Here is a 27,585-nt window from a genome sequence, read left to right as displayed (position 1 = left end):
TTTTGGAAATTCATGTCTGCCAAATGAATAAATATTCATTTGATGAATTAAAGGAAAGTGAATAGGGGAAGAGGGAGTGCTGATCAAGTAGAATCAAATACAAAACTATTCAGAGTATGTAAATATGTTCCATGTCTCTTTGCCATATTTTCTGTCAACCAACACAGATGTCTACCCTTCGGGAACTGGGATGTATATACTGTATGGAATGCAAAGCATGATCAGCAGAGCTGAAAAAACATTCTGGCACAACATAGAGCAGAATCTGGTATTTTTTCATATTTTAACATTATTGATACCAGTTTTGATGGGGCCAACTGCATTGCTGAGTCAATATTTTGAAGAAATATTAAATATGAGATAATGTTACAATAATAATCCAATGATGCTATAATCTAACACAATGAACTTGTTTCAGGAGTTTATTTCTTATCAGAATGCAATGTTAAACTGATTCTTGGAAAATAGATGTGTTAATGTAAAATGTGTTTTTAGTAGGACTGTGCAAGTTAACGCATTATTATCGCATTAACACATAAATTAATTAATGACGACAATTATTTAATTGCGCATTAACACAGTTTTATTATTATTATTATTATTATTATTTTGAAAGTCTGTTGCTCACTGGCTCTTAATACACATACAGGCAAACCATGGGTCACAGGAGTGATGGGATGTTGATCAGTTCTGGATTGCTTTAGCAGAGCAAAAGGTTGTGGGTTCAATTCTCAGGGAACACACATACTGGTAAAAAGAAATGTAAACCCTGAATGCACTGCAATTCGCTTTGGGTAAAAGCATCTGATAAATGCATAAATGTAAATGTGATGTGACACGACAAATCCCAGACAGTAAACTACTGCCTCGTTCTATCTATGATGTACTGACACAAAATTCTAATTATTTGCAATGATTGCTTTGTTGTGTCCAGCTTAGACAGACTTCAGCTGATTTGCCTGTCCGGCTGATTTGCTTGTCTTGATTATTTGTCTTTTAACATGGCTAAGTTGGCTAAATATTTATGTTTTGTCCAGTTTAGTTCTGTTTATAGTTGTATTTATTGCTATGTTCTACTTTGTTGTACTGTAGACTACAACAAGGATAAACAACAAGGACAACAAGGATAAAAGATTTGTAGCTGTGTATAGTCATCTAAAACACATCCTCAATTTTCTTGTGTCTATATTTCATATACCATTTCTGGCCTTGTGGCAAGGATATAGCGATGTGAAATACAGTGTTTTTTTTTAAACTGACAGGATTTTTTTACTTTTATTTTGTATGTACTATGCGGCTTGGATGCAGCGTCCATCAAAAACAGGCGCACGTTCTTAGGATGAGCCTCCCTCAAGACGCACCATCACAAGAAGAGTACACGAGCTGTATGAAAAGGAGATTTTAATTTGATTACATTAATGTTTAAGTTGAGATTTACAAGAAATATTTTAACTGCTACTATATAATGGGAATGTTGCTAAGAAAAAAAAAAACACTTTATCTGTTTAAAGTGTTTGCAAACCAAATATTATTGCACTTTTGTACATACAGCAGTACTTTTACAATAAAAGTGTGCAATACACTACTTTTAAATTCATTATTGAATTTAGTGCATAACGATGCGATTAATCGCAAAAAAAAGTGTGATTAATCGCGATAACAAAAAATAATAAAAAAAAAATAATAATAATTATCGTTGCCCAGCACTAATAGTTTTCAGGAAGTCAATTTCGAAGCAAACAATCAATGCTGTAAAAATATTTTAGAAGCCAAACTTAAAAAATGACACTGATAAGCTATTCTGCTGAATTATTACAGCAGCTGCTTCTACTGGCAGCAATATAATCTAAGTAATCATCAAAAACACAATGACTGAACTTTTGTGTGAGACCCTTCACTGTAAAGGTGTCTTCTAGAAAAAAATAAAAATGTACAGGCTCATGTGATGTAGAGTTACTGAAATCATAACATTGATCCCAACATCCAGTTCTGTGAACATTATGCCCTTGAGCAAGGCACTTAACCCCTTGCTGTACTATTGAGACTCTGTAATTAGTGTACTGTACGTTGTTCTGGATAATTAACTCCTGCTAAATGACATGTAACTGCCTGCTAAATGACAAACAATTAGACAAGCAGTAAGAAAAAGGCCATTTAAAGAGCCGCATTTAAAAGGGTGGCCTCAGACCATACTGTAGTTATGACTGTTTACTCTGAAGCTCTCAGTCTCTTTCTCAACCTCTGAGGAAGTCATGAAGACTCTGCCTGTACTATGTGAGAACTCAAAGTTCACTGCATCTCTTCCACGGTGATGGAGGTTTGATAGTAAAATTCTCACTCAACTTAAAATAGCCCATCAAAGATATACCAAACTAATGACAGCGTCTTAGTGCCAGATTTAGGGCGCTGAACCAAAAATGAGGGGCTGTTAAGCACCCAGTTTTAAAAACACTTTTACTTAAATTGCTTAATTCAGTGCAGTCCAGCAATAATGGATTTATGAATTATTGTGTTCTGCCTTTGTTTCATGAATGAGCATTCCATTTGAAACTTCATATTTACAATGTGATTAAAATTCAGAAATTCATATTCATTTCATAAGTTCAGAATTTACTAAAAACCACATGAAAGCTCTGAGCTTTAGCAACATATTGAAAATATTATAAAACCTAATATTAAACCAATAACGCACACTAACGTTCAAAAGTTTGGGTTCATAAAGTTTAATCAAAATACAGTAAAAACAACTATAATTACTGAATACAGTGATTAAATATTATTATAATTAAAATAACTGTTCATATATCTGATTTGGTGCTTAAGATTTCAGTTGTTCTGCTTAATATTTTTAGATATTGGATAAGTAGAATGTTCAAAAGAACAGAATTTATTTAGATTAAAAAACTTTTGTAACATTCTAAATGTCTCTAAAATGTCTTTTAATCAATTGAATGCATCACTGATGAGTAAAGAATTAAAGCATTGTACTGACCCCAAACTTTTGAACTGTATTGTACAAATAATAGATTACAAATACTTGGAGGTAAACAGAGAAGGCTGTTGCTTCGGTAAACATTCACATTCAGTTTGCGTTTACTGGTGGGCTGAATCCTCTAAGTACCTGACAGGCATGTAGCATCCAGCACACTTCATATTTCTTTATCAGTTCAGACAGAGTGGACTGATGCCCTTTCCAGATCAGACTCAGTGTTTTCTGGTTAAATGTTAGAGTCTCTCTGCCCTTTAGAAAAGATCCCTACACACTCCTCATCTACATACTGCGCATATTTTCAGTAACAGGAGAACATGTTTGTCAAATCTAGATGAATTACTGTTTACTAGCAAACACTCAGGAGGTTTAGGCTTCTTTAGATTTCCATCAGCTCATTAGCTCATGAATAAAACCACCACAGCATATATAACCAGATGAGTGGGACCCAGTCTCAACACTACTGCAGCATCTACTGCCTGGTTGTGGAATGATATGTGAAAAACAACCTTACAATATTGATAAAATATGATTTTACATTTATGTTGAATGTAAGATTGTACATAAAAAAAAAAAAAAAAAAGGCCGCAAAATCAAACAAATGTTATGGTAATACTTTCCTATTCCTATTTGTAAAACTCATTAATGCATTAACTAGCATGAACTAACAATTACCATATTTTACAGCCTTTATTAACCTCTTAATGTTACTTAATAAACACGTTCATGTTCATGTTAGTTGTCAGAGACAATTTTTTATTTTAAAATAAAGTTTGTGGACTAATGTGTGTTATATTATGATTATATTTGGCTTTCGATGCAAGAATTATATTATAGAATGATTAATCATATATTGATTAAAGCTTTGATAATCAAAATAACCTGTGTATATTTTTAAGTATTACTCTGAACTTTAGTAACTTTAAAATGAACTTAAAATAACTATAAAAGCATTACATTATTTAAAAGATCATTAGAACCCAGAGGTGGGGCTGACATCAACATAATTACTATATATATATATACAGTAAATCGAGGCAGCATGTGTGGTAATTCTCCTTTTAATTGTTGAAACATGCCTTCACCAGATGCACACATACAAATACTATATTTTTAAAATCTATCAGGCATAGGTTAAGTCTGGAACTATAGACTTAAAAGATGTCTGGGCAGCGCGTGAGAAAGTTAACAGCTCCTGAGTTCAGGTCTGTGTTATGTTTCAGTCTGCGCATCAGGAATGTTATAAAACTGAGCAGAATCCACGCCAGCCCGTCATGTTTGCCTTACGGCGCCAGGCACACTTACTCATACACCTGTCAGTACCATGGGAAACACATTAGCATGAGTGTGTGTGTGCCTGTTTGTGCTGAGTTGGCCTGACAGAGAGCAAAAATGCATGAAATGATTGGAGTTGAGAGGAAGACAAAAAGGCAAACAGGCCATCTGCTGGTCAAGAGAGAGATGAAGAGAGTGTGAGAAAGAGATGCTAAGAGAGAAAGATGGGGAGAGACAGTGAACGTGAGAGAGAGGGGAGAGAAAAAGAGATTAAATAAAACAGAGGAATGCGGGGTGGCTGGCAGGTTATCTGAAGCGTGTCAGAAACACTCTCGCCGGGTGTCTTTCATTTTCAGCCTGCGAGCTGCAGTCAGGCTAGCTGTTGTGCTTCTAGTTGCCTAGTGGCTGTGCTTTTCTGCACTGACTGGTTGAGATTAGTGCTTTTCAACTGGTGGGTCACCATTTCAAAATGGGCCGCAACCTGTTATTATCAAGGTGGAGACATCTACCTGTTTGGAATCACCATTCTTCTCGATAAGCACTATAGGTTTCTTTGGCTTAAGCCTTGAATGTTTTATTACCTTGATATCTCACTATGTTTTCCTGCAAATCAGATGTGTAGCATTGCACATAAAATCTGATACATTCAGCATATTATTCAAAAAATAAAAAAAAACTTTAATAAATTACAAAAAAAACAGCTTTCGACAACCATGAGATAAATTAGAGGATCCTGTTTGTTGACTGCTTGGTCAAGATGCAATAAGCACTGAATATTTACAGAAATATGTTGCCAACTTTAAGAAACAACTTTGATCACTTCCAGATTTTGCAAAACTTTTTAATTAAGATACGATGCCATAAACTTGAGTAACTCTGGCAAATCCTGCAAGTATTTATTTGTTTGTTTATTTTGTTCATTTTTCTTGAAGCAATTTAATGGTCTGTTAACATAGCAAATGTAAAAACATAAAAACAAGTCGATGACAAAACTGTCAAACAATATGCAGAAAAAAACTCCTGTTTACTTTTCAGTATTATTATTTTTTAACTTATCACCTTTGAAATAAAAAAAAATCTGACCTTTCAGCATGTTAGTTAGTTAATAATATATATTATTATATATAATAAAATATATAATTATGTATAATAAAATATATATATAATAAAATAATAATAAAAAATACTATGATAAAATTTGCAATATTGCCTTCAAAACAAATGCACATACACATTGACCATCCTGAAATAAAGCCAGATCCACTGCATTTACCTTGCAATAGATAGAGCTGTTCGTTTTTGTTGAGCTCGAAATCAGCCTCGATTTCCTGTTTCTCCAGTGAAGCGTTACTAGGAACACTGTTAATTTAGTTTCAAAGGAAATATGGAGTTAGTAAACTTTGAATCAGATTTGCCAAACATTAAAAATAACTGCAATCAAGTTTTGGCTCTAGTATACTGAGTAACAATGCAGAGCCAGTTCACAAACTGAAAAGATTTTCCAAAAATAGTTTCACGATGAAAGAGAAACTGACTGAGTTTAGACACTCAAAAAGGGGTCACTTAAAAAATGCAATACTACATTTTCAAAATCACCTAGTCATTGGGTTGCCTGAATCAATCAACTAATCAGTCTTAAAGGGATAGTACACCCAAAAATAGAAGCTCTGTCATCATCTTCTCATTCTACTCATATCATATGACTTTCTTCTGTGGAACACAACAGAATGCTTCAACTACAGTATTTTTGTCTATTGAATGAACGTCACTGGTGTCCAAAACAAGACTGGACCCCATTAACTTACACTGTATGGAGAGGAAAAAAACACTGTTCTTTTGTGTTCCATGTAAAAGAGAAAGTCATAAAGGTTTGCGGTGATATGAGGGAGAAAGACATTCTGGGCAAATGTCTCAGGTTATGAATGTAACCATGGTTCACTGAGTAAGGAACGAGACACTGCGTCCTCTAGGGGTCGCTATGGGGAACACCTCGTCGTGACCCGTGTCTGAAGCATACATTGAAAAACACCAACGAGTTGGCCGGCGACAGCCTCTGACGTCACTACCGGTGCGACTAAAAACAGGCACCGGGAGAACACGTCATTCACTTCTTCGTCTGAAGCTTTCGTCCAAAGCATGGCAGGGAGCTAGAGGACGCAGTGTTTCGTTCCCTACTCAGGGAACCATGGTTACATTTGTAACCTGAGACATTCCCTTTCAAGGGAACTTCGAACTGCATCCTCTAGGGGTCGCTATGGGGAACAGTATACCCATGCCGCCATGCTGAGGGGAGTGCAGGCCAGAATCATGGCGAACACTAAGTACCAACTCTACCATTTCCATGGGAGTTGCCCCTGGGACGTTTAGACGGCTGTCTGTGACAGTACCCCTTACAGCCAAAGGCCTAAGCTACATACCCAACTTAATTGTTAGGGCCTTGGCCCGGGGTAGAGCTGAAGGCTTGGAATCAGGAAAGATTCCTTTAAAGGGATACGGCTAAGAACGTAGCATTTTATACTAAGTCTTACCTGTCACACAGGGGCTACCGCTTGCTCTCGCAAAAGCTTGCTGAAGGAGCTGTTTCAACAGATCTCCAGTAGCAACACCCTGTTTAGATAGGTATCCGAGGATACATAGGTGGAGTGGCGCCCAAGATGAATGGGGCTTTTACCAACTCAAGAAAGGGCACGAAGCAACCGCGCGAAGCCCTCACCATATAGGATATTAGAAAGAACGCAGAATACTAGCGTGCGAACTTACCAGAGTGTGGATTTCAGAAAGTGTGCAAAGACCTCACGTGCACACTTATATAGCATGGATTTTCAAATACTGTTCTAAGGAGGGGCTCTCGTGGCACTCTGATAGAGCAGCTCATAGATGGAATGGTGCATCTCAAAAGAGTATGTTTGAGAGTCATCAGCTCGATCCGTGGAAATAATGCTGGAGCGCTCTGGGGAAAAACAGCGAACTCAGTCTCATATGAGAGGAGAACTCCGACCCCTCTTGGAAAAGGGGAGTGCTGCTAAACTACCAAGAGAATCGCCCAAATAGCCCCTCATGATGAGGGAAGCGATGCTTGAAGTGTATAAACAAATACACACTGGCTGAATTGAACCCAAGGAACCAAGGTCTAATCATCTCAAGAAAGGGAACGAGGCGGAGTGCATAACCCTTACTGTACAATATTTCAGAAAGTGCGCTGAGTCTTGCGTGCACACTTGCCACTTACGTGGATTTTTAGAAAGTGCGCAAAGTGTTCACGTGCACAATGACCACCATGTGGTTTTCAGAAAGTACACAGAGCTTAGCGTGTGTACCTAAAGGTTCCTAAGCATCGCAGAGGCTCTGACCCGCACGGGAGAGGCAAGCTCAAATTTTACAAACCTCTAGCGAGGGGAGCATCACCTGAGGCAGTATATACAAGAAGACTTCTGTAACTGCCACCTTCACTTCCCGCTGGATGTGACAGCACAACTAAGCGGCCAGGAGACCCCTCAGGGTGACCTGGCCGGACATCCATGAAATTCCCTGCAGTGCTCTGCCAGGCCTGATGATCAAGAAGGCTCCCGCAGAAACCTGTGATCTCAGCCGCCTAATACCGGAACATGAAGCCGGATGGCTGGTGCTGACGAGTGTTTAGTAAACACTGTAACTGAGCACTGCAAAGGAGTTTATTAGTAGACACATAACCACCAGCAATTTAATACACATAAGTATACACAGAAAGGGTTATTTTTATACTCCCACCCTCCTGCGCTGGAGCCCCGCTCAAGGGGCGCCTCCTTTTAGTCCGGACCATCAGTAAGGTGGTTGCTATGAACATAGAACCAGCAAAAAACATTATAGGTCCAGCATAGGAGACTGTTATGCAAGAAGTATCCACCTAACCTCGGTCAGATGAAGAGCTGGTGGTTACAGGGGAATTAGGAAGGGGAGGATAAAAGCAGAAGTTAAAAATCCCTAAAGGTAACGAGTAGATACCTCGGTATCGCTCTGATTCAGACGAGAACGCTGCCTCGTCTGGATCACATCCCTTAGGTTCTGTTTCCCTCCTTGTGACCCACGATTCCTCTTACCCCTGCCCGCAGGTGGGGTAGGAGCGCAAGTCGCGACACTATACTTCTGTGCCCGTCTTTGATCCTCAGATCGAGACAGGCCAGGACCCCTATGTTGTTCGGGCTCAGACCTGGACCTTCGTTGAACGAAGGATCTGAAAGCAGCGGAGTGCGCCTTCGTCTCCCCGAACTTCTCGATCACCGTCTCAACGGAAATACCAAAAAGTTCAGAAGGCGAAATCTGAGCATTGAGAAGAAAGCCTTTTCTTTCTTCCCGATATGTCTGCCAGGTTCATCCACAGAAGTCTCTCCGCTACCACCATGGCCGCCATAGTCCTGCCCATGGCAGAGGCGGCCTGCTTGGTAGCATGGAGAGAGATCTGTGGTGTGGCGCAGCTCGGCTACATAATCAGGAAAAAGGCCCTCGCCTCTATCCAGGTCTCTTAGCAGATCAGTCTGATATGCTTGAAACACCACCATCGGGTGTAATAAAGCCACAGCCTGACCTGCTGCTGTATATGCCTTGCCATTTAAGCGAGATGTATTTCTTGAAGGGGTGTAGATGGCAAGGAGGGAGATTAAGAGAGGATGTCTCCCCCGCAGAAATAAAGCTCTTTCTACAGGGGGCATTCTCTTATAGCCGTTTTCTAACATCGCCTCAATGTCTGCAAAACTCTTATGCCGAAACCGATGGATGCGAGAAGAATACGGCCTCTTTCATTTCCTTTCGATCTCTGTATGGCGATCAGGCAGAAATGGAAGCCTCACCTGAGCTGGAGGGCTATGGTCGGAAAGATAACGCTCATCGAGGCGGCCTCACGGCGTCACCTTTATTGTACTTTCATGACAAGTCCAACCTTGCCGCGCCGCGATCTATAACCTCCAATAGCTCTACATACGCAGGGCAGGAGAATTGAGAAGGCTCAGCCTCAGCTTCTTCACCATCCTCAAATATCTCCTGCTTTTCCTGGGTAAAAACCCAGCAGAGCACTAACCTCAGTATCAGAAAGTGTTAAAGATATAACATCATCCTCCTGAGGCTCTCTCTCGACCGGTGCCGATGAGCACGAAAGGGAAAGTCCCTCTCTAAATCATTCAGACAGATCCACCTGAAATTCTCACGAACTCATTCCCCTCCGTGCCTCAGCAGTGGTGGGTCCTGAACCGCGGGAAGCAGATGGCTGCCTTTTTTTCCTTTTTTTTTCTCGGAAAGAGAGACGAACGAAAACGGAGCTTTTTCATTGAAAAAACGCTCACAATGCACACAGATTGCCTCCTCAAAGGCCCCATTTACACTGCATGGTTCAAGTGACCCAACTCCGATTTTTTCCTCTCATGTGGCACAGATCGTATATCACCGGTGAACGTGTAAGCAGGAAAAAAACGCATGGATTCCGATTTTCTCAGATCGGATTCAGGCCTCATTCATATGTGGTAATAAATCGGATATGAATCGGATACGTGCATTTGCGTGTGCCATGTAAGCAGACAAATCGGATATTCTCCAGTAAATGCGAGTCGTACGTCATTAAAAAAAGTGAAAAATGCAGGGTTGTTACAGAAATAAATCCGTGTTTGAAGACATTTCACGAGATATGGGGAGGCACGGTTTAAGCGCTTTTTTCTCCGCCGTACAAAACCAATGTTTTGCTGATTTTTTTGTTGACTTTTCAAAATATTGTGGAAAGCAAAACACTGTATAATTTTATTTGCATCTGCATCCATTGTATTTCGTGCTGTTTTACTTCCTTTTCCGGGTCAGAACATCTACGTTTGGTAGTTTCAGCAGTGTACAGTGTAAATGCAAAAATCGGATACGGGTCACTTTTAAAAGATGATGTAAGCGGGTCGTGAAAAAAATTGGATATAGTCAGAAAATCGGATTTGGGCATCATGACCAGCAGTGTAAATGCAGCCAAAGACATCGCGTGCGTGCTCTTTACCCAAACAAATGATGCAAAGATCGTGTGTGTCATCGGGTGTCAAATAACGCCAACATGGATGCACACATTGTCTAAACGCTTGCTAGTAGTCCCCATGATAGACAGAGAAAGAGCGCTCTTACCGGTTCTTTCAGATGCACGCTTCAAACAAAACAGTCAGTGAAGACAAAGAAGAGAATGACGTGTTCTCCCGGTGCCTGTTTATAGTCACGCCGGTAGTCACGTCAGAGGCTGCCGCCGGCCAACTCGTTGGTGTTTTTTCAATGTATGCTTCAGACACAGGTCACAACGAGGTGTTCCCCATAGCGACCCCTAGAGGACGCAGTTCGAAGTTCCCTTGAAAGGGAACCATCTCTTCACCGAATCCCTGGATAATGTTTATACCGTATCTAACAGCATAAAGCACTGCCTCAAAAAAAAAAAAAAAAACTATAGGAAATCAATTGCAGGATGACTATTCGACCATAGCCACTCATCACTATTATAAAACACTGCTGTAATGTTGTGCATAACCAAACTGTATGTGAATATAACCATATTCAGCACTCCAAACCAGAACTGACAACAGTATTCTGCCGCTGTGTGAACGTTCCCAGAGAGAGAACACAAAAGACAGAGAGTGACCACACTTGAATTACTGCTTGAAAAACATATATAACTGTAGGGAGTTTGCCTCTCCACTTCAGTCACATTCGGCCTCCAACATTCCTCCCAGCATGCTCCAGGCCTCCAGTACTGCACAGCTCAAGGTCTTTGGGGAGCTCATTGTGTTGGTTATGTGGAGCTCCACAGACAGATTCATTAGCCTGTTCCTGGGGATAAAAAAGGACCATCCTGCCACCGAGGCCCTTTGCCAAATTTCCATTTTAATTGCAGAGAGGGAAACAGAGAGACGGAAGGAGAGTAAGTGTATGATCCTATTACTGCTCTGGGGTAGAGAGGCCGGCCTACGATCTACACGAACAACAAATTAATCATCTCCCTAATGCTCTGCAAAAGCCACGACTTCTACCCTCCAAAACAAAAGGTGGAGTGTGTCCTTCACTCCCTCTCCCGCTATTATGAGTGAAGATGAATGTATTTTCAGAATCTCAGACATGGGCGGCTCACAAGTGCGGAAGAAAAACAAGCATGAAACATTACACGGCCCATCATTTCAGAAACTGTTTGCTCCAAATCCAATATTGATTTTTTCGGTTCTCTGTGAGAATGAAGCTATTGATTAAAAACACGCAGGGAGAGAAGGAACACAGCTGTCATTAGGAAATAAGAGAAACTCTTAATGGAGAGGCAGAGGCAGTTTAAGGAAGTACTGAAAGAAATTAAATTCACCCATGCAGAAAGTTACGGGTGCGAAACCAACTGCCGTCTAAACCTGCTTCGACATATGAATGCCCTGTGCCAGTTATGGAAGATGATGCAAATTCAACCCAGGGCCATGGCGTCTGCCATGAAGGCATCTGTTGTTGATGAACAACATAATTACTTACAGTCTAGGCAAAAATAAAGCTTTGCAAAACAACATATTTGAGCACAGATTAAAGCTTGTCAAGGAGCACATAACACAGTCATGTCTAAACTCCCTATTTCCCTAAAATACAAATCAAACCTAAACTTCTCTACTCTTCATTTACTTCAATCAATATCTCTCTTTTAATTCTGTGTCAATTCAAAAGATCTTTATCTGTTTCATACTTCTGTGTTAGTGTAAACAACATACATTTGTATAATGTATAAATATTAATGTATAATAAATATTTGGGATGCATGAATATTAAAAATGAGGCAAATGAAAAAAAAAATCATGTTAAATATAATGTTAAACCAAGAAATGTCCATTTAATTTGTATACCATATAAAAACATTTATAATACATTTATCATTTTTTATTAATAAATATTCTGAATGCAAAGCAAGTCACTTTGGATGAAAGCATCTGTCAAATCCATAGACTTAAATGCGTTGTAACAGCATTCCTGGAGAACTTTAACACCTTTAAAAAAATGTAAGAATATTCTTAAGAATCAAAGATTTTTCGTTCTGTTTTGGAGACCTTTTGATCTTTAGAAGCTAAGAAAGAAGCAATCAGGATTTGCAAAGACGTTCTTGATGAGCAGTAGCATTTTGGATGAAAGCATTTTTCCTGACATGCCCCTTCAGGGGTTTTGACCTAAGACTCTGAATCGCCTTGACAAACGAGGGTTTAACTCTTAAGCATTACTAATCTCTAGGGCAGACAGGAATCACAGCCTTTTTTCCAACAGCAGTACTTCACTGAAAAATGACGAAGGTGTCATTTCAGTTCAGTGAAAAGAAAACGCGTGTGAAATGCATTAATAGTACATTTACTCAGAGATAAGGTATCTTATAATGACATTAATATAAATTCAGTTTATTAGTCTATATTACTACCCAGGTACTGTTCTTCATCGGCAGCTAGGTGAACAGTTATGACCATCAATCAATCAATTAACAAACAAACAAATAAATAAATATTGTTTTGGCTCCATAAATCAGAAACAAACCGGCTTTAATTCAACATTATCATTAAACAATAAAACAAGTAGTTAATAAACTGATTGCATAGCTATCAATTTAATAATTAATAAAATGTATACATTTTTGAATAAAATTTATTTCAGTCAGACAGGCGAAATAAAGTGAGTACAGCATGTATCTGTCAACTAAAGTTGTTTGAATATACTAACTAAATATTTCAAACACAATGTTCCAGTTGTTTTATTTAAAAATAGACATTCCTTATCAGTCACCAATCAATCAAACTTAATGACCCAAAAACATTTTAAGTACAGTTTCACCTGAATATCATTTACTTTTTTCCCTTATCTGTGCTAAATAAACATAATGTACTGTATATCACATCCGTCAATAGTGTGTGTACACATAGTAATTACACACACTGACCAATCAGGACTACATGAGATTCACTCTTATCTTTTCTGGGCTGAGAGAGCTCAGGTAGAATCAAAACACAGAGTGATATTAGACTGCTAATGGATTGATTGATGAAAGGTTTATGACCCTTGGACTACAACACTATTGAACCAGCCCCATCGGCTAATGGCTCTTTCCCAGACTCTCTTTAACTAATATTGGCTGAACAGCCAATAAAACTTTGACTGCAATGTACAGTACTGATAGAGAAAGCTTGCTTATCAGTAACTAAAATCAAACACTGATAGGAATTCTTGCCTGCAGGAAAAATATAATTTAATTCCAATTCAATTCATATTTGGCCATCAAATTTAATGTTAAATTTAGTGTCAATGAAATATAATAATAATAATTATTATTTTAAAATTAATTTGATAATAATTATATACATACATACCTACAAAATTATTTATATAATTCATTATATAAATATATATAAAAAGTTATTAATATTGCTTACAAATTACATACAAATACTGATATATATGGGATATCATGTAATTAATTCAGATAACATTGTATTTTATTAAATATATTTACAATTTTTAAATAAGGGGAAAAAATATTACTGGCACCCTACAGCTTTGCAAAACTACAGTTAAGTCATTATATATTTGGACACAGGCACACTTTTTATTATTTTAGCTGTTGACCAAAACATATTCAAGTTACAGTTATACAATGAATATGGGCTTAAAGTGAGCTTTAATTTGAGGGTAGTCTCATCACAATTGGAGGAATGGTTAAGGATCTTTAATATGTACCTCCCCCCTTCTTCAAGGGACCAGAAGTAATTAGACAGTTGACACAAAAGCCATTTCATGGACAGATATGGGCTATTACTTTGTTATTTCTACATCAGTTAAGCAGGTAAAAGGTCTGGAGTTGATTCTAAGTGTGCCATTTGCATTTGGAAGCTGTTGCTGTGAACTCACATCATGCAGTCAAAGGAGCTCTCCACACAAGTGAAACTGACAATTGTTATGCTTCAAAACATAACAAATCCATCAGAGAGATAGCAGGAACATTCGGAGTGGCCAAATTAGTAGTTTGGTACATTCTGAGAAAAAAAAAAGAAGGATGCACTGGTGAGCAGTGCAACATAAAAAGGCCTGGAAGTTCACAGAGGACAACAGTGGTGAATGATCGGAGAATCCTCTCCATGGTAAAGAAAAACCCTTTCACAAAATCCAGCCAAGTGAAGAAGGCCTGGAACAGCTCATGATCCAAAGCATACAACATCATCTGTGAAACATGGTGGAGCAGTTGATGGCATGAGCATGCATGGCTTCCAGAAAACAGAAGCAGCTGGAAGAATTCTGAAGTGTATAGGAATACACTGTCAGCCCAGTTTCAAACAAATGCAGCAAAGTCGATTGGACGGTGCTTCATACTACAAATGGACAATGACCCAAATCATACAGCAAAAGCAACCCAGGTGTTTTTGAAGGTAAAAAGTGGATTATTCTGCAATGGCCAAATCAGTCTCTTAATCTCAACCCGATTGAGCATGCATTTCCCTAACTGAAGACAAAACTAAAGGCAGAAAGACCCACAAACAAACAACAACTGAAGTCAGCTGCAGTAAAGGTCTGGCAAAGCATCACAAAAGAGGGAACCCAGTCTCTGGTGATGTACATGAGCTCCAGACTTAAGGCAGTGATTGCCTGCAAAGGATTCTCAATAAAATATTAAAAAAGATTTTTTTTAATTTTTTTTTTATAATATTTATTTGTCCAATTACATTTGAGTCCCTTAAAATGGGGGTGGGGGCTGTGTATAAAAATGGTTGTAATTCCTATGCTTTTTATGTTATATTGTTGTTCAATACCTTGAAGTTTAGTCTGCACTTCAATTTCATCTTGATTTTTAATTCTATTCTATTGGCATTCAGAGACAAAATTATGAAAATTGTGTCAGAGTCCAAATATATATGGACCAAACTGTATATGAATGACAAAAACAGTTTTCCCATCTTCCTTTCATAAAAAGCAGGTAGAGGATATCTGTAAATATTTGATTATGTTCGCAAACTTTCTATCAACATCCTCTTTTCCTTGTCATTAACGTGTAATAAAATCATCTGTCACCTTGTACTGTACAAGCAAATGTTGACTTGTTAACCTGCTGTGCCGGAGGGACAACAGACTGAGAGGCTATTTAGTTTCACCTGTCAGTCTGTTGTAGCCCAAGAGAACATCTGGTTTGGATCTATCTGGCTTGTGCAGCAGAGCAATGTCTGTTTTACAGTAACATGCAGGATCAGCTGAACATGAGACGGGCAAAGTCAAATATCTCTCAGAGCAGCAAAACTGCTGAGTGGAAACAGGGAAGAGAATGCAGACAAAAAACTGCTAATATGGATAATAGACTGTGATCTGTGTCTGCACTTTTCTGAGCCTTGCCTTTTGACACCAATACTGGGTTTGATTGAGAAGAATCCAGATGGAGGTGAAATGTTCTCCAAGGGCACATTGACCTCAAGGGACCATGAATGAGTAGGGTCAAGGTTCAGGTTAAGGATCAGTTAAATAGGGGTTTAAGTTTTGGTTAAGTCTATTAAGAAATTGACATTCGCTAACCTAGAAATAAGGGTCAAGTGATGTAGTCAAGGATTAACTATAGGTCAAATGGCACACTGAGTTGTTCAGCCTGTAATTTAGTTTACAAGACTGATGCCAGATTTGATTAAGTAAATCAAATGTGTGTTTCACTGTGGGTCATTCCAAGGAAAATACAAGTACACTGTTAAATATGACAATGCCCAATTCCCACTGATTCCAGAACAGTGAAATTACTACTTGTACTCAGTGTTGCTCTCGAGCGTGGTTGCGCTCTGGGGCGGCTGTAGGATTTATGGACGGCTCATAAAAACCATTCACGGATCATTGATCTAGAAGGTGTTTTGCACAGAGATGAGAGGTGACAGAAATCAGCACCCAGACAAAATGCACATTAGAAACGCAGAGCTAAGTGTTATGTTGAACTTGCTCAAAGCACTGCATAGGACTAGCTTTGATTAAAGTGTCCAAAAACTGTGAAATATGAGATGGAAAAACCAAACAGAGGAACCTCCCCTTGTCTGCTGATATCATACCTGTTTCAAGGTGAAACGTGCCACTTCTTTGTGCCTATTGACTAACCGCCTATTGTCAAACCTCTCAAACAAACAATGTTTTGAAAATGCAACATAGTCAGTGTTAATGGCCATGTTCCTGGCAGATGTAAAAATAACAACAAAACGAAACTAAACAAAAAGATAAAGAAAAAAAAATCACAAACCTTATTAAAACAGAAACAAAAATCAACGAACCAAACCAAAAACAACGAATCAAACTAACAGAGGGAAAAACAAACAAAAACAATAAAAAAAGAACAAACCAAAAGAAAACAAAATGAAAACAACACCACCAAAATAAACAAAAAACACACCAATTTAAAAGAAAATAAAGCCCATCAGTCCCCCCCATCACACATAAGAAAATATCTTTTTTTTTTTAATTAATTTATGAGAGTGACAACTGCATTCAACTACTGAATTAACACCCAAAAATTCAGAGTGAGTTCTGTTCCATATATACGATAAAGCAATAAAATAGGGGATTTACTCCTATATTTAAATGCTGTTGTCATTCCTGAAATTTTAGGTGGTATAAGATTTCTCAGAATTCTGAATTAATTAAAGACTGAAGATCTGCCTACAGGGAGAAAGAGAGAAAGTGTGTAGAGAATGACAGTGTCCTTTAATGTCATCCACCGCTGTCTGCTGATGAGCAAGACATGACAGACAGAAATAGAGAGGAGAACGGGGACAAGTGGATCTTGTATTTTTTTTTTTTGGCTCATGAGAGTTGGCACTGATGCCGCTGTGTATTTGAGCAGCTGAGATTGTTTTGATAAGAGCAGTCCAGAGACAGACAGCTCACAGAACAGATGTTTGTGTGCCTGCTCTGTGGACTGCTGTTGTCATCTCCCTGATCGCTCCCACCACTCTCAGCTTCCTAATATCAACAGCACATTTGGCCAGAGTACAGCGAGTAACTGATGCCTAGCAGAGAGAAAGAGAGGTGCTATCTGAAGAAATGGACTAATATTAATAAAACTTCAGAAAGGTTTTTTTTATTATTATTATTTTTTAATGTATATAGGCAAAAAACAGTGAAAACTACCAATTTGAGAGTAATCATTAGCCATCTTTCCATCTGAAAATTTAAGAATCCAAACAAAATCTAACAACACCTAAACTTAATAGAGCATCATTTTAAAATCTCATAAACTATATACACAAATATCACTTACACAAAAGAATACTAAACAGGGCTGTACGTTAACTTATTTTGCACATAGCACTGGTGCTACAGAGTTTGAAAGTTTTGTAGCACTGGTGAAACAATTGTAGCACAAGTAAAAAACGTCTGTTATCATGTCTGAAAACAAACAAGTACTGAAAACAAGTAATGGAGTTCATCACTTAAACAAGCATTGATGTTTCATAGCACAAAAAAATACAAACCATCACAAAAATTGTTTTAGACAAAGTTTTTCTTTATTTGCTAAAAATGGAAAAGTGCAGAAACATAACACCTCTTACACCTCAACATTACACATCAAAGTAGATAAGATCTGTGGGCACACATCACTAAATAAAAACTCTAAATAAAACACTAAATTTGCAAACTAGCAAGCTAACCTATACCATGACACTCCTCTATGAGACTGCTTTCAACAGTTGCATCTTTTTTTTTTTTTACTTAAGTGCATAGTGTGTTTGTCACAGATCTAGCATCTCTGCTGGCCACTCTTTTGTATTTGGTCTCCTGGCCCTTTTAGAAGAGGTCATCTGTTTAGCTGCTATACACTATTTGGACTGAATTCCTCTAAACAAGAGCTGTTGGTCGGCATCGAAAATGAAATCCTTTTTCCACTCTGGACCGAAATCACTATATATATCAGTATTTATTTTTTGTTTTAAAGCAACTGTATTAAAGTACATCAGTCAAGAGCAGTGAGTGATTTTTCTCTGTGTTTTGTTGTCTTATTTATATTGAAGGGATCGTTCACCCAAAATGTTTTATTTTTTCAGTTTTATTTTTATACCATCATTTACTCAGTCTGAAGTTGTTTTAAACCTGAATTAGTTTCTTTCTTCTGTGGAATGTAAAAGTTATTTTAAAGATGTAAACAAACTTTTTCTGGTTCCTATGTGACTTCCATTTTTCCCCCTACAGTCTAAGTCAGTGGGAACCAGCTACTGTTTGGTTACCCAAATTCTTTGTGTTCAGCACAAGAAAGAAATTAATACAGGTTTCGGACAACATGAAATAAAGAAAAAAATTAAATAAATAAAAAAACTTCTTCAACTAATCCAAAAATGCCAAAATACCTTAAGAGCTGCATGCATCGGTTTCTCTCTCAATTGTTCACTTTTATTTTAGACATTACTAACTGTGTTTATATGTAAACCTTGTGCTTTGACAGTAATATATGCGAAATCAGTCAGATGCGAAAGACAACTTAGTTTAGTAATCAGGCACTAATTAACAGGCTCGTAGTTTGCGCGCACTTCAGGTGTACGCGCTGAGAAAATAAGCACATCTGAACAGCCCGTGAATGAAATGTTTAACCTTTGAAGCAGTTGCAAATAATGTACTTTTGTGACTGTGAATAAGTGCAGTGTCCTATGAGTGTAACTCATCTAATGTTAACTCAAAAGTAATGGATGTATGTCGCCTTGTACAAGGCTACAGTACATTGAAACCGAGGCTCCAGAACTGCATCTGAAAGAATGTGCGCTGTAGCACGATACTATGACATTTCTTCAAAAATAGATTGTGGAGACATTTTAATCGTCCACAATCAAAAATAATCATTTCACACACCCATAACCCATAAGTAGGCTGTAATCAATCTCACACACACAAACAAGCACAACAAAATCACTTCACCCTGTTAAGTGGCTGTGTTATGAACATGCAAAACTGTATTGCACGCGTGCTACAGTGGAATTTATTCATCGCACGGACCAGTTTTTTTCGTAGCATATGTCGCACTGTACAGCCCTGCTCCTTGCTTTAGATGCTTTGAAGGAAATTGCAGGTGCACTTCAGTTCTGGCTGGCTCTTATTTGTCCCAGTGCTCATGGTCTGTATACTGACACCTATTGGCATGGACTTTATGAACTGTCTACATTAACTGTCTTCTATGGCTGCATCCTAACAGAGATGCAACCTCATAAATGACTGGAAGATTTACTGATTTCAATAGAGTTTGGTGTTAACCTGTCAGGAACCAAGGCATCAGTCTTGGCATGAACCTCTTATAAGAACTGACATAACACACATAATATTGGGTAACAAAGTTAATTTGTTGACTTTGTTGATTTGTTGCTATAGTTTAATTAAATATATTTAGAATCACCAATTCTTTCATTTTACCTGCCATCTTGCATTATTTTTTCAGTGTTTGCAGTGCATTTTAAGTGCTATTTATGTATATTCCTGTTTTAGATTTCGTAAAGAAATTATTACTTTTAGTAAAAGTTAGAGTTAATATATTTATAATGTTACAACATATTTATATTTCTTTTTTGTTTAGTTTTTTTACTAATCATTCCTAAATTCACATCAAATTCTTAACACAAAAATCAAGAATCAAAAAAATAAACAACATTTAAAAAAATAATAAAATAAAAAAAATAATTAAAACATAGGGTGACAATGAAGCCTGGTGTAACAGATGTTAAAAATTCAACTCTGCCATCAAAGCAATAAATTACATTTAAAATATTAAAGTATAAACATTATTTTACTTATTTTAAAATAAAATGAATAAATAAAGGCAGCCTTTGTGAGTATTAGACACTTCTTTCAAAAACATAAACAAATCATACGAAATTCCAAATGGCACTGTGTGTTTAAAAAAGATGTAGGCTGCACCTTTAATGTTTTAAAGTCTGTGAATGTGTACGTGCTTTTTTGCATGTGTGTGAATAATAGTTGCCGTTCCCCAGTCAGACAGCTAATAAGTGTCATAAATAGTCTTTATCTTCACACCACCCACTGGAGGTAAATACGGCACATTAAAACATTACATCTGAAATTGATTCATTTCTCCCAGCATTACAAAAACACCGGACTGCGATTGATCAGTCCTCAAAAAAATTAGATATGTTTTGGCGTAATGCAGGTGCTCTGGGCTGTGGCTTCATTAGTTTTATTACATTGTATGGATGTTATATGGACGCTGATGTGAAGATTTATGCTAATGCCACACCTCTTGTTTTATAATGCTACAAGGTCATAGAGGCTGCTGCAATCAGATGTGGCACAATAGCATATATAGCAAATGGCAGCCAGTGATTTACTTGCTTGATATGTCACGCTTGTCGTTAGATCCTATTGTGGAACACTTTCATAAAATCTATAAATAATTTAACACTCTTGATTTAAAACTCAGTCAAACAGTTATCAACAACTGAGTGCTAAGGGGCTTATTTGTGAATACAATGTTCCCATTTAGGATAATCATGGTCTTAAATAATAAAATAAATATAAATATAAATAATTATATTTATACAATTTATTTCATTTATTAATTAAAAATAAAATAATAAAAATAATCCTTTTCTATATTTTTTCCTATTTAATTTATTAAAAAAAAAATTCATCAGATTCAATCAACAGTTGCTCTGGTGCAGCAGATGTTGTTTGCACCTGAAGAGTTCTGGAGGTAACAGTGAGGACAGCTCAGTCAATGAAAGTTTCTCACACACTTCAGTCTAGATATTGAGCACAGCAGGTCTAGCACACTCTTAGCACTCAGTATGTTATTCCAGCAATTAGCATTTTATTCAAATTATATTGCAGCTATTTAAAAAAGTCTAACAGTCTTGGGCGTATTTTGAAAGCACATCCAGATTTCCATGCATATGTTCCCAGAGCTGTTTTCCAACACACTCTTCCTACACAGCCGCACCATGCAGATGTATGCGGTGCAAGATAAAGGAACCGTCCAATAAATAACAGACCGCCAAATATTTGCTTGACTTTTATAAGAGGTCAATGATTGCAGATGGCATTTAAAAAAGATCTTGAAAGAGTCTGCCTCTTTGAAAACAAGTGAAAGATGCTCTAACAGGGCTAATTTGAAGAAGAAATCTCACTATATCATCAAAACATATTAAATCAATTCAACTGGCATGCTATTAGCTTCAATCACAGTCTGGTTAAATGAGGAAAAATGACAACGTAAAGCTGATGTCAAGTAATACCAGTTTGAATGTGTGTGATCTTTTTATATCACTTCTAATTGTTATAACATGTACCAATGAAATTAAACACTGTGAAAAGTAAAGTAGTGTAAAATAGTCAGATGTTGTCTTTATTTCTGTGGAAGATACTTGGACTACAAACATTTCCACTCTAATTGCAATGGTCAATGTGAGAGAACCGCTCAGGGCCAGTGAAGGCATCCATCCGCAGCCTGTGCTTACCAATCAACTTAGGCATGAAATGTGATGATGGCCCTGCTCTCTGGCCTTGCTGCTTAACGAGCCAAAATTCACCCGTATATTATGCAATTACGCTAAATGAAGTCTACACTGTGACACCAGATGTTGTTTAATCAACCTCTGAATGAGGAAATAGCTTTAAATGCATGATTTTTAAACTGCTTTCTATTTAAAAAAAAAGGCTGAAGAAAGTATTGTGGAATAAACTTAAGTGATGAGACATAACAATCAGCAAGTACTGAGGGAAACATATTTGGAAGTAAGAGGAAGTAGTGACAGGAAACAATTTAAAATACATCTGTAAAATAAGTAAATTAGCCACTTTTGTTTAAATGAAGGGTTGCATAAATTAATACACCCTTGATTAAATACTTAATATGTCTTTTAAGTGTACTACCGACCCTTCTTGGCATCAGGTGTACAATTTTGTGACAAATCACCCCATCTATACTATTCAACTGGAGATGATCTCTTTAAATGTGCTGATCTTTAATGGGGAGGTTTTCACCTTGGGGGAATGTATATAGTCATTGTCATGTTGAAAAATACTTAACATTGCAGGGAATGAGAAGGGGGTAGCTTCTTCTGTTTCAAGATTTTGTATTACATCACTCAACGGTGTTTCAATTCATTACAGCATTAATAAAGCACAACTCCTTCACACCTTCAGTAGTCAAATATCCCTATTTGAGAACTTCACTGTGGGAACCTGGCACTTCTTTTGCCAGCCTTTTGTCACAACTTTCTGTGTTACTTTTGCTACATGTTCATACTTAAAACAGAAATAAGAAAAGATTAATTGCTGAATTTAAGCTTCAGAGGTGGTGTTCTCATTTATGCTTATTTGAATTGCTTCAGTTTAAATACAGTAGGTAAATAACTATTGAATATCTAGAAGCCTATGATTGAAGGTACCCACCTCCACCTGGCCCTGCAGAAGCTCCTCCTCTTCCTCTGGAGCCTCAAGTGCCACTGTAACAGATGCAAATGGACGGCTGGCCATCTGTTGGCGCTCTCGCATTAGTTGCTGTAGAAAGAAAGGAAAAGAAAAATAAGGAAAAAAAACCATAATAAGTTACATAAATTTGTTTAATAGACATAATAAAGAGTATATTCCTTGTGCTGGATTAATCGAAGGAATATACATGGGTTAAAGCAAAAAAAATAAAAATCTGAGCCTGAACCCTTTTCCGGTGGGCGAGGCGAGGCAGCACATTGCAAAGCATGCAATGACTGAAGCAACTTTAACAATTGAAAGGATACAGTGGCAAAGTTATCGCTTTCATGAATATATGGTTTACCTGAAGAATGAAAGCTATATCACCACTTATCGAAACTAGGGGTGTGACAATACACATAGTTCACGAGATGAGACAAAACACATATACTTGATTCACTAGAACGAGACAATATTTTAACACTATTTTAAAGAAATTTTCAATGACAAAATATTTGTCTTTTAATCACAAAAAGTAAAACAATGCAGTTGTATTTTGAAATATTTTAACTAATCTAGGGCTGTAACTAATGATTATTTTGGTAATCAAGTAATCTACTGATTATTTTGACAATTGAGTAATCTGACATTTTTAGTAAAACAAATAGACCTAAGTGGAAACCAGGCTTTAGTATGACTATTTCTGAATTAAACCAACGATAAGGCCATAATAATTGGCTCAAATAAAACATCAAAACCAAGTAATTCCAACAACACTGTTAAAATATATAACGTAATATGCCTATTCATAATGTGAACATAACCAACTTAAGTTCATTATGTATTATAACAAATACCTGCAGAGGGCGCCAATGGCCTGGTGACGTTTCACTTTACAGCCTGACTTAACAACGTTTAAATCCATTTAATTTTAATATTTGGCAACATGCAAACTCAGAAACTTTTATTTTGAAATCGCAATGTACAATAAATGGCATATTTAGAATGAGAATTTTCCTGTGTTGGCAAAGGTTTATAAATGATTTATGTTACAAATCTAGTGAGATAATGCACACTGTTTTCCCAGAGGAACGTTAAGCAATTAAAATTCACAACATATGCAGAGGAAGAGTTTAGCCCCTTTCAAAAATACAGTCTTTAAGTTAGTGGTAAATTACCAACGACTCAAACCCAAAGACTCAAAAGATGAACGAATGAATTCTCTTTCCGGCTCAGACTGCATCGGTTAAGCTTATGGGGCTGTCACGTAATGAATGAACGACTCAAACCCGAAGACTTGTCAGATAAGAGGTGAGGTGAGCTAGCATAGACTAAAGATCCAAGTAAACAATGAATTAATATTTTCTGTTTCTTATAGCATTATAGTTGTGTCTTGTTTGTAGTGTGATCAACGTAGTAGTAGATGTTTTAGGGAAGTAACATGCTAAAATAAATGAAATGAACCAAATGACTCGAAAAAAGATTTGTTCATTTTGCTGAATGAGACTCAAAGATCTGAGTCGGTAAAATTATCTGAACTTCCCATCACTATTCTCCATTCATCAGGGCTGCGACTCTGCAATTGACCTCTCGGTAAGCCCCTCCCCTCAAACACAGATGAGCCAATGGCAGTCGAGTAGCAGTTGCACGGGAAGCAAAACTCTGACATCTTTGATTTTCAGCACCATAGAGAAACATTAGAAGATCCGAAGCTTGCATCATTTTTATGTGGTTTATGCTTCAAAAATGGAAAAACAATGTGCCTATGGTACTTGTAACACTGATTCCAGGTATCCTGAGAGGATGGGCATTGGAATTTATTAAGGGGGACAGGGCTTACCAATAGGTCAATTAGATACTATTATGGGTGTCTCGTGTTTATAAGAGCGAAAGATTCTGATTGGCTAGTAATGTTAGTTTGGTTGAGAGTGAAAGCTGTCCTCCTCTCATACCACTGGTAGGCGAACTCATGATATCAACAAATCAGGACTGGTAAGAGAACATTGCAAACTTTACTTTTTTTGCCTTCAAACCAAACTTACGATTTCATCCTGCAAAGTTTAAATCCCATCTGGCTAGCATGCTTCAACAACATGTTACGAAATGTTTAAGGATTAGGTCTGTAGACTGTCTATTGTGGCTGTTTTAATGCATTTGACCAAATGAGTGCTTACACTACGAACTGGTATTTAGTGCTATCCAGTTGGGAGTGGACTGACAAAACCGGATCTAAATACCAGGTGTAAACACTGGCTTAGACAAACATTTTATGATTAATTATTTACTGAGGTAAAAGTTAGAAGAGAAATGTGTCACAACAGATGTTTTCTCAGTCTTTTTGAATTTGATTTAAGTCATCACTCACATCAGTGAGAGTCTGGATGTTCTTGTTCCAAACAGTGGTATGCATTATTACTTCTCAGGAGGACAGACATGAGAGTATGAGAGAAAGTCAAGGTGAAGGGTGGCAGGGTGCTGTGTGTTGATTCATAGGACAGTCACGGCGATGACTGTTAAAGCTGGCTATGGCCGTGAGTGTGTCATGGTCCAGAGACAAAGAAACTCACTAGTAGAGCATGAATGGTTTATGTTCCCTGACAAATCTTCTGAGGTGAGAAGGACATTGTGGTATTTCTTGCCTGAGCTTGTAAACGGTCCATAAAATGCATAATTAACCTCCACATCCTGTAAACAATGCTCATCTGGGACACATGACGTTGTATGTTTGTCTCTCCATGTGTACGAGACAGATAGGCTTAGTTAATTCAAAATAAACATAATATATAATGACGTAATATATAATAATAATAAAAAATAATTTTATTGTTGGGCATCCCTACACAATTGTTGGGCATCCCTACACCAGGGATGCATGTAGTGTGGCCCATTATAACTATTTTAAAAAATAATAGTAATAGTAATAATAATAGTATTATTGCACTTTGTTTATTTTATTTTTTTTATAATAAATAATATAATAAATAAAATGTGGCAATACTCTTATATTTTAAAATAAACAGTACTAAATAAAATACAATTATTTTATAGTACACTTAAAATATAATGCTAATATTCACATTTTCAATCTTTTTTTTATATAGCTTTTAACTTTTTTTTATGGATTATCATCAATTTTAAACCTAAAATCAGCAAGCTTTTATTTTGGCGGGTTGCGGTGGGTTTAGAATGCTATGAATTGAAAGACAACAGTCAACAATAAAGATCACATCAGAAATCACAAGTCTGGAAACTATGGAATGTCTGCGGTAGCTTTTATGTCACAGAACAGAGCAAATGAAAACTTGTATTTCAGAGAGAATACACTTACAATTGCTTTTTTATCACATGACCTCACACTCTTCATGCTGTGTACACAGAAGGTGTATCACACAAATCCATATATAGGTATATACAGCAGTTCTATATACAAAACAATATGAATGCACATGCAAACACAGATATTCAACCAATTCTGTGTCTAAGTAGGAGACAGTTATATTTCATATACAGTTCTTAAAAAACACACACACAAAGATGAAAATAATGATTACTGTAGTACCACCATCAGAACAGCAACGTAATTTTATGGAATAATTCTTGCTGGCTGTGCACTGATTCCTTCCTGACAACAACGTAAAATAAATAAGAGATTTTTAATTGTAAGAATAAATGCAAGGAACTAAATTTTCATCTAGAAAATTGTTTGATAGATACTTAGACTTAATGTACAGTCAGTTTGGTCATTGTCACAGAATAAACCCCCCGATAAAAGGGTTTTTATCATCCTTAAGAATATTATTCTGCGATAATAACTGGCTCACTGTATATTATCCAGCTAATTACACAGCTACTTAGCAAATAAATAAATGGACATGAAATATTGATTTAGTCTGAAATGATTCCATTATGTGAGATGAAAGAGACTGTGGAATGATATGAAAGATATAAACAAGTAAAATACAGTTTGTCCATTATTGTTCAAAAAAATATGCAGAACTGACCAATCAAAATCAAGTATTAGGGAGCCAGGTAATACATTATGCTATTCTGCCGTGCAAAGGCAAAAGACTGTAACTTAGATTTTTGTCGAAAATTAGTTATTGATTTTTTTTTGGACATTCATGACATCCTTTATCATGTGCACAATTTTGTTGTTTTTCAGAGAAAATAATGGGTCGTCTCAACCGTAACTTCGAAAAGCCCCGGAGAAGCCAAGGCAAAACACCGTATAACACCAGTAATGGCTCTTTCACTTTGTTTGGAATGCTCAAATTGAGTTACAGCGTTCTGTCTTTGTTTAGCTGTGAGTCAAAATGAAATTACGGTGCCGGTTTGGAGTTATACGGTGTTCTGCATTTTTTTTTTTTTTTTTTTTTTACTGTCCATTAAAGTCTGCCGCATTTTAATTACGGTGTAGAAAAACGATTTAGATAGATCACAATCTACCAAACAGCTCCATATAATAAAGCACTGTAAAGACTAGATATCTTGGCAGCAATATGCAAAAGTGAATAACCTTTAAAGATTTTTTCTTTTTTTTTTTAATGCAGATTATTCACCAGGCTGTCACTTAGTTGGACGTGTGTGGACTTGAATGCCGTAGCTAGCATGATCAATCATAAAATCAGTATAGCCTACTAACAGTTCACAAATTAAATCCATATCCTATCTTTTCTTGTAACCTGATAAAATCAATCCATGGCGATGAACATCACTGGAGGTGTTTAATCCACAATCATTCTGAGCATTATTCCTGCTTGTTGGCATTCTCATCAATCCACAAATCGTTCTTTTAATTTAGGCTATATTTAATACAAGTCAATATAAAAGCAATATGCTATGTCTAGCATTATTTTATGTTAATGAGCATAGCAAACAAATTGGTATCCAAGGTATCCACTCGCATGTTTAACTTTTAGTCT

The 27,585-nt window shown here is 36.9% G+C and overlaps 1 protein-coding gene across 2 annotated transcripts in view; it reads right to left on the bottom strand.

Annotated features, from left to right (window-relative positions):
* The window catches only part of atrnl1a (attractin-like 1a), a 233,763-nt gene that overhangs the window by 25,667 nt on the left and 180,511 nt on the right, over positions 1-27,585 (bottom strand). For both annotated transcript variants that reach the window (XR_006156248.1, XM_042736733.1), the window contains exon 28: positions 22,646-22,753. Coding sequence is in view for 1 of the 2 variants with exons in the window: in XM_042736733.1 (XP_042592667.1) it covers positions 22,646-22,753 (108 nt within the window). In the remaining variant the exon portion in view is untranslated. The remainder of the gene's footprint in view (positions 1-22,645; positions 22,754-27,585) is intronic.

The sequence above is a fragment of the Cyprinus carpio genome, chromosome B13 (genome assembly GCF_018340385.1).
Source record: "Cyprinus carpio isolate SPL01 chromosome B13, ASM1834038v1, whole genome shotgun sequence".
Taxonomy (NCBI): domain Eukaryota; kingdom Metazoa; phylum Chordata; class Actinopteri; order Cypriniformes; family Cyprinidae; genus Cyprinus; species Cyprinus carpio.
Note: the sequence above shows the minus strand (reverse complement) of the source record. Positions and strands in the feature narration are given on the sequence as shown.